The sequence below is a fragment of the Vespula pensylvanica genome, chromosome 2 (assembly GCF_014466175.1).
Source record: "Vespula pensylvanica isolate Volc-1 chromosome 2, ASM1446617v1, whole genome shotgun sequence".
NCBI lineage: Eukaryota > Metazoa > Arthropoda > Insecta > Hymenoptera > Vespidae > Vespula > Vespula pensylvanica.
The window spans coordinates 11,238,434-11,252,367 of NC_057686.1; the positions used below are offsets into that span (position 1 = coordinate 11,238,434).

Here is a 13,934-nt window from a genome sequence, read left to right on the forward strand (position 1 = left end):
GATGTATTAACGATGATTATAGAATCTTCTGAAAATTACGAACCGGCTTCTTGAGTTTGATAATCCATCTTTTCATCTTATTTTTTATATTTTGCTCTGTCAGACAGATAGAATTGTAGAAAAAGAATTCTATATTGCATTTGTACGAAACGATCATTGAAAGAAGCGATATTTTTCTTTTTTCTTTGCGAACAACAAGAAAGAAAAGAAGTAACAATAAAGGTTGTTATATTAAACTTTGATAGATCACTTGACACATATATCTTTTTTCTTGACACATTGTATACGTCAAATTAAACATTGCATACTAGCGGTAACACGCGATACGTTTTTGTTTCTAGGAAATCTCTATTTGTATCGTGGAAAGTTAGTTTCGGATATGCAAGTTAAATATATGATCGCATATGACGAGTAGACCGGTTGTCACTCGGCTTTATATCTCTTGGTAGGCTATCAGCATCGTTCTATGTCCGCTTGCCTATATGCATCGTCCTGTCGTGTTACGTCAACGATGACGACGATGACGACGACAATGATGACGATGCACTCATCCCTGATCCGAGTTAATAAAGTATCGTGAGACAACTCACACTTTGCAATATTCTTGACGAGTACATTTTTAAATAGTGCTTCTTTCCACGTTTTCTTTTTTTTTTTTTTTTTTTATCAATAAATAAGAAGAAAATAGAAAAAAATATATGTGTGTGTGTGTGTGTGTGTGTAATACATAAATTCTATTAACAACAACAACACCAACATCGTTCTTAAAGAATATATTATACGAATTTGTATATCGTATAGCGTTTTTAATATTAGTATTATTTACATCGAACATATTGGTTTTGTTTTCTACGATTTGCAAATCGATTTGAAAATCGAAGCACCATAATACGTTTAATTGCGAAAAAGTTTATCTCAATTAATACTTTCTATGTTTACTATTGGAGAATCAAGTAATAATAAAAAAGACGTACCAGGATATTTCTTCTTGTGTTCTGCGTCGACTTCTCGTGCCAATGTGAAGTACTTCTCCTTCACATCTTTCGAGATATTCTTCCAAAGGATTCCAAGTCTAATTGGATAAAGAAAAATCGTTATTGCAGGCCGATGGATATCGAGAAATCGTATAGCTCCAATAATAACAATAAAAACAATGTGGCAAATCCAATTAGCAAACAATTTAGTTGTGATATTTTTTAGTTATTTGTAATTAATAAATAATTAAAAGAACGAATATTAGATCAACGTAATAAAAAAAAAAAAAAAAAAGAAAAAAAAAGAAAGATAGAAAGAAAGAAAGAAATAAAATAAAATAAAGAACAAAGTAAATTATCGATGACATATATCAACTCGACTTAGTAACAAAACGAATGAACAATATTTAACAAGGATATTAAACCTGACACTGATGTCCTTGTTAGATTCTCGAGGATTTTCACTGGCAAGTTTCTTCCGCCATTCGTTTGCAAAGAGCATGAAAGCATTAGCCGGCCGTGGAATCTTTCGTTTGAGCGAATTGCCTTCGTTATTCTTCTCGTCGAAAGACAACAATGTTGGTAATATCTCTTGTTGTTTCGTAGATGAAAAATTATTCGAACGATCCTCTTGTTTCCCAATAAAATTCTCTTTGTCATCCTCGGTAATAACGAATGTTTCTCTTCGGGACGAATCGAGAACACGATCTTCGATCATGGCGTTGTTGTTGCTACTGTTGTTGTTGTTGTTGTTGTTGTTGTTATTGTTATTTCTTACGTAGCTTCTTCCACGATAGGTAGGATAGTTACTCAAGTAAATCGCTTCTTTCTTCGTCGAGATCGGTGATAGGACGTTTGTTTTGACGTTTCTCGAATCACGTAGCTTCGTATCGTCTGCGAACAAGGCGCCATAATTAATCCATTTTCGTTATTTCTCTCGAGATTTGCAGCACAACGAGTCAGCTCGAACTCGAAGTACTATGGATATATGATAAATTAACATCGATCTTTACGAACGAACGAACGAGAGTAATTAAAGAAACGAAAAAGGCCATAAAAAGAAAAAAAGAAAAAAACAAAAAAGAGATAATACTTAAATATTCTAACGTTCAATCCTTTATTAAAGCACTTTTTACAACAACAAAAATGATATAATGTGAAAATTATAATATTATTTAAATCAGTATAATTAGGCCATGTAACTTATACGTAACGTGAAAAACTTTGATACAATATACTTCGTTACAAATATATATATATGTAAGCGTGTTATCAGAAAATTGTAAGGGTTTATAGAAAAATTATATGGAAAAATTCGAATATCCTACGATGATTGTAACTTTTGAAACGAAACATTTAAATATACAATTCTGCATCACGATGTCTTAGTCGGATGATTTTCAAACGATTAAAGTTTTCAGAAAATGCACATTTCGATGGTGTTACATTTAACTCTCTATAATCCAATTTTCTTTTTCGTCCGTGTACAAAAGTTATATAATATGAAAAAAAAAAAATCGTAATATATTTATTACTTCTATCAATATAATTACATTATAGTAAGCATAGCAATTATCACGATTAATATTTAACACGAATAACTTCCGTTATTAAACAACAATTAAAGTGACGATAAATTAAAATCAAACCTCAAAAATACAATAGGTATATAAGCGTGCGATTTTGAAAGTTACATGGCGTTATAGAGGGTTAAATGGGAAAACTTGAATATCCTATGATAATCTTACCTTTTTGAACGATACATTCAAATACATGACTCTCCATCACGATGTTTTACTTGGATATCTTTCAAACAGCTAAATTCTTCGCAAAATGCTAATTTCAATGCTATTATTGTAAATGTTTAACAATAATCGATGTGTATCGGATGCGTTTGAGGTGCTTGTAATAATCACTAAGCTAACACTAAGGAATGAAGGTATTCTTTGCTTGGTTGTCGGGAGAAGCACATTCGTTGTTTGAAACAATTGAAAAATTTTTGCAGCGTAACGATGCGCCAACTTTCTTTTTTTTCCCGTTCGTTTCTTTCTTTATTTGTGTCGGAAATGTATGGTCCATGCAAAAGGATCATGCCATAGAGTCAAAAAGGTACGATCAGGCTCACCGATTTCAATTTGATCTAATCGATATTTCAACGAACGTTTTTACGAACTCGTACAAATGTCCTGTAATTGCTGTACCTGTGACAAGCTTGGCCTAGATTATTATGGTGTATTATCATTGACCAAAAATTCTAATGACCTCGACATAAAAAAAGCGTAAGATTTACATACATACGTATACATATGCGTATATACAAAAAATTGTTTTATTCTTTGCAATTGCCTGGTGTCATACTTGACCTTCATCCCCATCGCATTTTAACGAATTTTCATTTACATCTTTACCTTCGTAAGAATTATACGTTAAATATTTATATTTGATATTCAATTTACGACAATAGTAAGATATATACACAGACAAACGTATCGATTGATAACAATTTAATTAGGATTATTTGAAACGATAATTCGATAAAGTTTACTTCGAAATATCATATATTTGTTATACAGGTTCAGGCGATTGGCAATAAGTTATCATCCGAAAAGTAAAGAGAATAATGCTTGCTTTGAAGTATTTAACTTGATAGCTGAAGCATACGATGTGCTTTCGGATCCATTGAAAAGGGCTGTATATGATCAGTATGGTGAGGAAGGTTTGAAACGTGGAGTTCCGGGTCTTAATGGATTTATCGAACCTTACGTTTATCATGGAGAACCTATGAGAACTTACAAGTAGATAAGAAATTATTTCTTTATCAAATTAATATGTTTTTATCACTGTAAATAAAAATGTAATTTTACGATACGAATATTTTTAGAGAATTTTTTGGTACCGATAATCCTTATGCTGATATTCTGGATTATTTAACACGGCCACAGTTATTATTTGAATTCCCAGAAGGTCGTGGAATAAAAAAAAAGGAGGAGCCAGTGATAAATAGCTTACAGCTTACTTTGCAAGAGGTATTCTGTTTTAAATGGTGTTATATTAATACTAAAAACAGAAATAATGTACAGTGGGCATCGATGGTAACGTTCTGCTATGAATTTTCTAAATGACCTAAATATCTCAAACGTTTTAGCAGTGTATCATCGTGCTCACGTGCTCGTGATTTTCGAATAAGATATTTTGGTTTCATCGTGTCTATGAGTCCTTGACTCTCTTCATCTTAAGAGAATACTAGAAATATTCTAAAAGTAAAGTATTATCGGCAGAAATGTTATTATTAATATTCACCGTACGTACACAACAAAAAAGAGAGAGAGAGTTGAGTGACCAGTTTTATGAGGTAATAAAATAAAAGATCAACAGATGTTCTTGCAATAATATCATAGTTAGAAGTACAGAATACAAAATTAGCTGTAATAAAGCATACATACTTTTGTCGATTCATTGGTATAAATAAAATTCAACGATACCGACAGACGTCTTTTCTGATAATTTAAATTCATTTTTGTTTGTTATTTTTTTTTTTTTTTTTTTTTTTTTTTATAATCTATGTATAGGTCTTTTTTGGTGGAACGAAGAAAATGAAAATTCAAAGATATGTCTTCGTTGATTGTAATAAAATAAGAACGGAACTTAAAGAAGAGATTTTGTCAATACCTATAAAACCGGGTATACCAACAGGAACAAAAATTATTTATCCAGAAATGGGTGATGAGAGTCCGAGCAAAATATCGGGTAAATCTTTTCATTCTTTGTCCGATAATATCCTGGTGATTTCAATAAGAAATTGTACGTCGATTTAGCGGATGTGATTTTTATTGTCGAGGATCGACCCCACGAGACGTTCCAAAGAAAAGACTCCGATTTGTACATGATTGTTGATGTGTTTCTGCGAGAAGCTCTTACGGGAACTACCGTTACCGTTAATACCATCGATGATAGAACTTTTCGAGTTCCGATAACTTCTATCATCACGTATGTTTATTGATTTATTTTTCGTTCTCTTTCTTTTTATTTTTTATTTATTTATTTATTTATTTTTTACTTAAGAATGTGATCTACTTCAAGAATTTCATTTATCTACTTTATTTGGGAATTTAATTAATTTATTAATTCAAGATTTTAATAACGAAGTTCGTTATTTTAAATAATTTTTATATTCGTATCAGACCAGAATATCGCAAGATTGTCGAAGGGGAAGGCTTACCTTTACCAGAAAATCCAAAGGAGAAGGGAAACCTGATATTAAATTTCAATATCGAGTTTCCAGTTTATTTGTCGATTATTAATAAAGATTACGTCAACAAAGCCTTCGAATTACCGATTACCAGCGACGCTATAGAAAATGCCGAATATCTTCATCGCTATGGTGTTCAACGTTACAAAATGTGGAACATGTTATAAAAAAAGAAGCATACGATTTTTAATTTATACGAGAACTATACACCAATATATTTCATCAAAATTATCTCGTTATACAACAATCGATAATGCAAATTAGAGTAAAACTGTTATACCGACAATCGGACAATTACCGACATGACATCGCATTTGTTCGAAACAATGAAAAGAAACAGCGAATCGTACAGAGGGCGTTGACCAAAAAGAAGTTCACCAAAGTTTAAGAATCTCTCATATAGATCTATCGATCTATGCACCATCGGAGAGATTATAGATCATTTGTTCGATATCGTTTATAATCGAGATGAACTCTTATGACACTTAACCAAACGTATCGCTCTTATCCAACCAATTTTTCCTCGTATTAAAGAAATTAAAAAAGAGTGCATAAAAGAGTGCAGTTTGTCTTTAGCGAGAAGATGGCGCCGCTTGTATCTCACGAAAGTGTCACCAAAAGTGCCAACGTCGCGGCGAACGACTCGTCGTCGGTCGTGAATTCGCATGAAACTTTTTGGTACGTGCTTTTCGCATTTTCGTTCTATGCGTGTCATTAAATAATCATACGTTCAGTTCGATTTTTTTCTCTTTATATATATATATATATATATACATACATACATACATACATATATATATATATATCTTTTTCTTTCTCTTTCAATCTCACTCTCTCTCTCTCTGTCTTTTTCTCTCTTTTACTGTTTGGTAAAACGCGAAGCGTTGATTTTCCGCGTGGTTTGTGTGTTCGCCGATATGCGACGTTGAAAAGGCGCTCTCTCGTTCGCACGTCGACGTCGACGACGACGACGACGACGACGACGACGACGACGACGACGACGTCCGATGTCAAGCGGTCGGGACAACGGAAGAGCGTTATCTCGGAGAATCATATGACTCGTTCGCACGTGACTTTATTTACAGTTTACTTACACTCGCGAACATGCATGGTGCAGTTTCTTGTGACATGATAGGCAGTAAATACAAAGTTAGCGTGCAATGCGGTAAGGACTGCCGGGAGCTCTTAGTTCCTTATAATGTCTTTGCTCGATAAATTGCATCCTTTAAGGAAACATTACAAGGACGGTATAAATTCGTCTACCGAATCTAGCGGTGGAATTACGAAGACGAAGAAGAGCGACGATAGGTAAGAGAAACTCGTTTACTTTGTATCTCTATACTATACTAATTCCATTTACCGTTTCTTCCGTTACATCTTTCAAATTTCATTCGAATTATCAAGGAGTATATATATAAAAAAAAAAAAAAAAAGAAAAAAGAGAGAAGAAACTAAAAATAAATAAGAAAAAGGACTTTGTTCGAACTTCGATCATTACTTTCTTTTTTATTTCTTATTTTAATTTTTCTTTTTTTACTCCACACCTATAGTATTCGTACTCGTGAGATTCACTCGTAACTAACATCGAAAGTATTACAAAAATCGGAATTAAATGACTTTGGTCGAATCGAATCGAAAGTAGCCTAACCTACTCCGATCGACGACTTATTCGAGACCTTTTAATCGCATTGGAGCGCGCGTTACCATCGCTTATGTCGATGAACCTTCGCGGCTCAAAACGCGGCATCTTGATCGCTATCCAACGTAAATTTCACTACGAACAGCTGTTAACTTTCGACACGATGACGACGCGCGCGTGTATGTATGTTATATAGTATTATTATTAAAATACATTATTTGTCTGTGTATGTGTGCGTATGTGTATATATATATATATATATATATATGTATGATTACACGTGCATATGTTAAATATATATTAACGACGTCGAGAATATGTCACTCACAAAGTGAACGTTATTTCGCAATTTGTTTTGTATGCTTCTTACGATTCGTCGATGTTTTCTTCAAATCTTTTTTTCTTTTGTTTTGTTTCTTTTTCTCTTTCTTTTGTTTAATTCAAAATTCCCGCGCCAAAATGGACGAGTTCATCGATCAAAGATTTATTCGTATATACGACTCGTAACACGTTTTCTATTTTATATTTGTTATATAGGTAAATAATTTTTATTTCTTTCTTCTTCTTCTTCTTCTTCTTCTTCTTCTTCTATCTTCTTTTACAGGGAACCAACGTTATGTCTTGGTACGGAACAAGTACGGATTCTATTATTTCAAGAATGCGAATGGCGAGGTAGAAGAGTACTTTTTGATTCTCTAAGGCTGGAGAATCGTCGTCGTAAAAATGAAAGTTCTACGACTGGCACGGTAAAAGAGAAAAGAGAAAGAAATAGAAAGAGAGAGAGAAAGAGAGAGAGAGAGAGAGAGAGAGAGAGAGAGAGAGAGAGAGAGAGTGAGAGAGAGAGAGAGAGAGAGAGGAAATAGCATTGATAAATTTATATGAAAAACGGAAAACCGTCGGTTATTCGAATCACGTCTTATTACGTCGAAACGTTCGAATACACCTATAATTAACCGTAAGAGAGTCGATGAATAACGGACGAAAGAGTCATTAGTATATACATATGCAAAAAATACTTCACTCGAGTATCTCTTTGAATTGAACACTAAAATTGTCAACAATTATGTCGGTGTATACATTACGGACGAATAATGACAAATCTTTGACATTTTTTTATGTATAATATTATATTAGATATATAGAAATCACAAGTGACAAATATTTCTTTTCAGTGATTTTAAATTCAAAGTAATTAATTGATTCACTTTTTTGTTTGTTTGTTGGAATAGCGTTTATTGATGATTAATTAATATTATTATATTAGATGTATATATATATATATATATATATATATAGAAATTATAAATAAGAAATATTTATTTTAAGTGATTCTAAATGAAAAGTAGTTAATTGATTCATTTTTTTGTTCTTTTGTTGGAATACCGTTTATTGATCATTAAGAAATATTGATTTCAAATGATTTTAAATTAAAAATAGTTGATTGGTTGAAGTTTTTGTTTGTTTATTGTAATATCGTTCATTGCTTAACAAAATAACTTAAAAATATGTAACATAAATAATTAATTGCATAATGAGTTGCATCTCATAAGTAATAAAATATTTTATAATCAATGTGTTAGAATATATCTCATACGTATTTCAGAAAATAACAGAAGGAATTTATCAAATTGATCGTATGAAAATATAATAGAAAAAACAAAAAAAAAAAAAAAAAGAATTAAGTCGAACACGTGTACTACATGTAAATGAAAAAAAGAAATTTTTCGTTTGTTATCAAATTGATCACATGTATAACATAATAGTACAATCATACTATATCTAAAAAAAATATGCATTGAAATTTTAAGTAAACATTTTTACAAAAACCGTGCAAAGCAGTCATTCTGATTGATATATCTAGTATTAATACTTAAGTATGCGAGAATACACATAGAAAATGAAAAGAAAGAAAGAAAGAAAAAATAGGAAGACAGAAGAAAAAGACAAAAACGAAGAATTATCGCTCGCTACTTGTTAATTAAATACAATTGAAAAAAATACTCTAGAACGTCTTGAATAATACTTAGCCATAGTACATGCATACATATTTATAGAGCAGACTGGGCATAACACTAGGAAAGTAAGCTAAGATTCTCATAGAGCTTTATAAAACGCGCGTAAATTTTTCAAACGATTTGTCTGAAGACGCTCGCACGCTTCTAAGATTTCTGTCTCCTTGGCCTTTTGCCACAAACACAAATGCGAGAGGTTTTAATACACGCATACATACGATTGCGATCACGTTACTCGCAAGAGTAACGTTGAAAAGCTTCGTTTAGAATCTAACGTGGGTTGTTCGTTCATTGATAGAATCAAAAACGTTTTGAAATTGTAGAGATCGATGATGCTTTTACATACGCGTACGCACGCGCGTACGTATGTATGTACATATGTATGTACATATGTATGGATATATGTGTATATATACATATATATGTATGTATGTATGAATGTATATATATGTATGTATGCATTAATGAATCCAGGTTACGTTTCGTTAAACATCTCAGAACAGGAATAATCATCTTTTTATCAAATGGCTCTTGTCTCTCTCTTTCTCTCTCTCTCTCTCTCTCTCTCTTTCTCTCTCATGTCCTCGAATCTCGAACTTCTTGCCTCTTTTATCAACAAAGATTAAACATAGCCAATGAGAAAAGCTCTTGATTATCCCCGCGAAATACAAATACTATCGTTTCGTTGTCCTCATCTCTCTTTTTCTTTCTATTTTTCTTTTTTTTTCTTTAGAAAGAAAAAACAGCTGAGGATGCTACGAGTTCTTTAAGTGAAATGGTATTTGGTACCGTTGCAATGACATATAAAGGATCGTCGTTTAAGGTATTTCAAAGAAAAGATAAATCGCAATCTTTGATAAAATCTTGTGATTGAGTTTCTTTATAATCGTTAAGAATTCTCTTATTAATCAGTATATAATTTTTATCCAAATTATATCGTCATTAATCGTTGCTTGAAGGTCCACTCCATGACATCTCCAGCGTGCATCATGTGTACAAAAGTTTTCCCTGTTACGGAGCACAGCACGTACAAGCAAAAGTAAGGACGTTTTGCTTTATAACAGTACTAGCATCCTATTTTATTAATAGTTTACAATGCCGACTGACATAACGTTCATTTACATGTAGTGAAAGGCTCTCGAACGGTACGCTAACGCGTTGTTCTACGCACGTGGATTCTAATACCAGCAATAGTAGCATACGAACTTCTTGTGAGTATTGTAAATAGAAATAAATCTCTTAGGTCTTCTGATACAAACGTATCGTTAAAAGAGGAACATTAAAATGTGTTCTTTAACGCGAACGCCAGTTTCGAAACGTCCTAATAGAAATTCTATAATAAACATTATGCAAACGTTGCAGTTTCTCGTCCAAGTTCTGGAAATATGTCTTCGAACGATTTATTTCTGGATCCACGAAAAAATTCATCCTGTTCGAGCAACAGCAGTGTTTGGGACATGGACGCACAACCACACATGGGAAGTAAGTTTATTTGGGTTCACGTTTGATTTCTATGGATTTTCATTGTTTCATCGATCGTAAACGTAACGTTATTTTAGGCTCACAATCGTTAGAGAGCAGTGGTTCGTCCGGTGTAGGAAGTAATTTATCGAGTTTACGTCGAAGATGGTTAAGGGCAGTTTCAACTTCTTTAAGCCGATCAGATTCCGATGACATATTTGGTATCCAACAGTATGGCGAGAACAGTAGCGAGGGTGGTGAGAAACATTATAGAAGCAGACTTGGATTAATGATGTTAGTTCGTTTGACGCAAGGACAAGAAAGGTGACTTATCTCTTTTCTCTCTTTCTCTTTTTCTTTTTTTTTTTTTTCTTTTTTTATCGATTAAATTTCGCGCCAAATTCGTACGACTTCAATCATGTGGAATTTCCTATACGATTTTCTAGGAGAATAGAGACGAAATTATTAGAGCATATGACTCTTGTAGAAGGCATGCTGGATCGTTTACGATATTTTTGCATCGAACCTTGTGGCTTTAAGAATAGAAATAGTTACAAAGGAATGGATTCGGCAGATCGAATGTATCGAGCTTCCTATCGTTTCGTTATTTCTCTCTTGCGATTATTAATGAACGCGAATAGTTATCGACCTCCCTTACTCTGGCACGATGTACTACTTAACTCTGTGATAACGTTGGAAATGAATTCGAACATTTTGCATCGTGGCTTACAGCAGATGTGTCAGTTGCTCGACGACCTTGACACTAAGTCGACGAATTTGTAAGTACTTGTAAAACAAATCAAATCGATTTGAATTCGTTCTTTTCTTTTTTTTTTTTTTTTACGTTCGTTTATGTTTTAGTTTCTTAAGTACTGTCATGACTGCGGTATTGATGTATCATCTTGGTTGGGTTTATACTATACTTCCCGCTAACGATCGACAAATGGTAATAAATGGGACTATTTGAATGGGATTATCTACGATAAACGTAGACGATAATAGCGATGTAATATTTTAGATGGAAAATTTGGGTCGATGGTATCCTTGTAATCCTCTATGGGCTCAATTAGGCGATTTGTACGGCGCCGTGGGCAATCCAGTAAAAGTAACACACACACTCGTAGTCGGCGATTCACGTAAGACCGACTTAATCAATTCTGTTTTATATTTTCTATCTTACTTCATTCGTAGCGGAATTGTACAAAAACAACGAGAATATCGATCTGCGATACAAGAAGACGTTCGGGAAGCGACCAATCTTTTGGAGCAAATGCAAATTAAACGACCATATTTGTTCGACTATACAAAGCCGAGAAATATTATTAACGATCGGAATCATACGGTGACGATTCGACGCGAATCCTCGGTGCCAATTCGTAAGCAAATGCAACCGCAAACGGAAACACGGGTTCGCGTGAATGATTGTGCGACAGGAAGTGACGTAAGTGAGGAACATAGAGGAGCAGAATGTATCAGAGAACGATCGAGGTCGGCCGAAACGTCAAGGCGTTCGCTGAAACGTAGTACCACTATGAAAGTTGCCCTTGATCGGTATATGTTGAAACCGGATGAGCCTTTCGTCGACTCGACATCGAGATCGATGGTATCGATGGTTCATGACGAAAGGGACGACGAAAGGCAAGAAAAGCCAGTTTCGACGAACGTTAATGAAAATTGTACGCAGAGCAAAGTGAAAATAGTGGTTAGCGAGATCGGCTCGGAAGAGATCGAAGAGTCGAAAGAGAACGTTCAATGTCAGGCACAATTTCAAATGCAAAACGTCGAGAAGAAAATGGACGAGGACGAAGCTGACAAAACGTTAGTATCGTCTAAACGAGTTTCTTTAGAACAGGAGTGTAAAAGTAAGGCCGGTTATGCCAACAAAACGCATCCTCCTGAATCAGATTTGCGTACACCGAACGATACAAGTTTTAGCGAGGAAAATAAACATCAAGTGTATTTCATGCTCGGTTGCGAAGAAAAACCAAGCAAGTATTTGTCACGCCCACGACTCGGCTACAATTGTCAATGTTCGTACATGTTTACGACAGTGCCAAGCACCTCCGCTCAATTACCGGAAGGTGTGTTGAGAAAAATAATCCAAAGGAATTTTCCCGAGTCGTCGAAAAGTATGGAGGCTTCGCCTAGTACCATGTCGAGTATGGAATCGAATTTGGAATCGAAAGCTACGCGTATTTGTCCTAAATGTCAAAATCAAAGCTATGCGTCATCGCAAACGTATAAGGGTATGAAAGAATTATTAGAAACGCCGACGAACGCTACAGAGGTATTGCGAACGTGCGTTAACGCTGATAGAACAGTTGGTATGTCTCGGTCTAATAGTTTAGAGGCGTTGATGGAAGCCAACAGTGTTATCGAATTACCTATGCCACGGTGAGTAACTTCCTCGACGTATTACTTTTGACATTTTGATCAAAATATAACTTGGCCAAATTCCCCGATAGTGATACATCTTGGAACCTAACCGAATATCTCATTAATTTCTATTTGAAAGATCACAAGTAACTGCACTTTTGTTTCTAGCTCGAAGCTAGTCTCTCCTGAAAAAGTCAACCCCAACGAAGAAACGGGATTTACGAAAACTCTTTTACAAACCAGAGTACCAAATAACAGGACTAGTACCAATAGTAATTGGAGTACGAATTATACGTGGGGTCTGGTAATACAAGGCTTGGTAAAGAAAGATAAAAAGAGACGGAAACGACGAAAGGATAAGACCGAAGAGCAAACTGTCGAATCCGATGTAGAAGAAGATTGGTGGTGCTGCGTACGAGAGGAAGTTGCCGCTGGTGTACGTTTTCCCACGATCGATCAACCCGTAGCCGAAGCTGTCTGTATTCTAGCGGACCTAGATACGTGGCACGTAGGAATTTTATCGAATAACACGCCATTGGAAAGTCCACCGTTACCGGTTGGCATGTCACGTCTCGTTGCCAATATGTTGGAAGCATTTGCCTATGTTTGGCGCAAATATCATTCTCCCTTGCACGTAAGAACGATTAATATAAGAATTAACGAGTTGATTGTCAACGTAAATTATAAAATATATTTGATATATGTGAAATTTATTGGATATAGTCAACGTATTAAGAATAAAGTTATGAAATTTCTTATGATGTCTCGATAAATGTCTAATAAATTAATACAAAGCTGAATTTTACAGTGTGTGAAAATCTTGGAATCAAAATTGAGGGAAATGTGGTTAAGGAGCGAAGCACTTGCCGAGATGTTAATGGCAGCGGATGTATGCGACGTTAGTGTCACAGCTTTAACCAAGGCTCTTGATCTCGATGCAGCTGATATTCCTCTTTTACTCGCAGTAGCGACCACTCATTCACCGGAAATCGCGCAACGATTTGGTCTCACGCTCGCTTAATACGCGTCCTTTCGTTACATATCGACATTTTATTGTCCTTTGTGACCAAGGTAGATAAAATCGTTTCGTGCAACGGACCTCGTCAGATATTTATACTTATCGTCGTAAAAGATAGTCAATGGGATTCATTTTTATTTTACGGAGTTCTAAGATATCTTTTTCTTTTTCTTTTTTTTTTTTTTTTTTCTTTTCTTTTTTTCTA

At 34.3% G+C, this 13,934-nt stretch overlaps 3 protein-coding genes across 5 annotated transcripts in view; 2 read left to right on the top strand and 1 right to left on the bottom strand.

The window, feature by feature from the left end:
* The window catches only part of LOC122637731 (dnaJ homolog subfamily B member 13-like), a 23,913-nt gene extending 17,909 nt beyond the window's left edge, over nt 1–6,004 (top strand). The window contains exons 1-6 of one of the 2 annotated variants that reach the window (XM_043830068.1): nt 2,492–3,253; nt 3,548–3,769; nt 3,856–4,000; nt 4,544–4,721; nt 4,790–4,961; nt 5,156–6,004. In XM_043830068.1, coding sequence (XP_043686003.1) covers nt 3,156–3,253; nt 3,548–3,769; nt 3,856–4,000; nt 4,544–4,721; nt 4,790–4,961; nt 5,156–5,390 — 1,050 coding nt within the window. In that variant the 5' untranslated portion in view covers nt 2,492–3,155 and the 3' untranslated portion in view covers nt 5,391–6,004. Of the gene's footprint in view, nt 1–2,491; nt 3,254–3,547; nt 3,770–3,855; nt 4,001–4,543; nt 4,722–4,789; nt 4,962–5,155 lie in introns of those variants that run through there. The other variant, XM_043830067.1, reaches the window with a different exon arrangement.
* On the bottom strand, nt 1,093–2,908 carry LOC122637735 (putative uncharacterized protein DDB_G0280391). Its single transcript, XM_043830072.1, has 2 exons — nt 2,723–2,908; nt 1,093–1,868 (listed from the first exon to the last, which is right to left on the bottom strand). The coding sequence occupies exons 1-2, from the start codon at nt 2,757–2,759 to the stop codon at nt 1,330–1,332; spliced, it is 576 nt and encodes a 191-aa protein (XP_043686007.1). The 5' UTR covers nt 2,760–2,908; the 3' UTR covers nt 1,093–1,329.
* An 87-nt stretch (nt 6,005–6,091) lies between the features above and the next one.
* On the top strand, nt 6,092–13,922 carry LOC122637724 (folliculin-interacting protein 2). 2 transcript variants are annotated; one of them, XM_043830058.1, is made up of 12 exons: nt 6,092–6,531; nt 7,467–7,608; nt 9,608–9,697; nt 9,834–9,913; nt 10,003–10,085; nt 10,237–10,356; nt 10,434–10,659; nt 10,782–11,114; nt 11,197–11,281; nt 11,354–12,729; nt 12,880–13,345; nt 13,520–13,922. In XM_043830058.1, the coding sequence occupies exons 1-12, from the start codon at nt 6,422–6,424 to the stop codon at nt 13,730–13,732; spliced, it is 3,324 nt and encodes a 1,107-aa protein (XP_043685993.1). In that variant the 5' UTR covers nt 6,092–6,421; the 3' UTR covers nt 13,733–13,922. The 2 variants fall into 2 exon arrangements, with proteins under 2 accessions (XP_043685993.1, XP_043685994.1); XM_043830059.1 differs by lacking the exon at nt 9,608–9,697.
* Nucleotides 13,923–13,934: the final 12 nt, after the last annotated feature.

Bases quoted from the DNA above. Each gene is read 5' to 3' on its own strand.
- LOC122637735 (XM_043830072.1), bottom strand. From the start codon at position 2,759: ATGGAGAGTCATGTATTTGAATGTATCGTTCAAAAAG. The intron at 1,869-2,722 runs GTAAGATTATCA...CCTTGTTCGCAG, and splicing joins TGAATGTATCGTTCAAAAAG to ACGATACGAAGCTACGTGAT.
- LOC122637724 (XM_043830058.1), top strand. From the start codon at position 6,422: ATGTCTTTGCTCGATAAATTGCATCCTTTAAGGAAACATTACAAGGAC. The intron at 10,086-10,236 runs GTGAGTATTGTA...CAAACGTTGCAG, and splicing joins TAGTAGCATACGAACTTCTT to TTTCTCGTCCAAGTTCTGGA. The intron at 13,346-13,519 runs GTAAGAACGATT...TGAATTTTACAG, and splicing joins AATATCATTCTCCCTTGCAC to TGTGTGAAAATCTTGGAATC.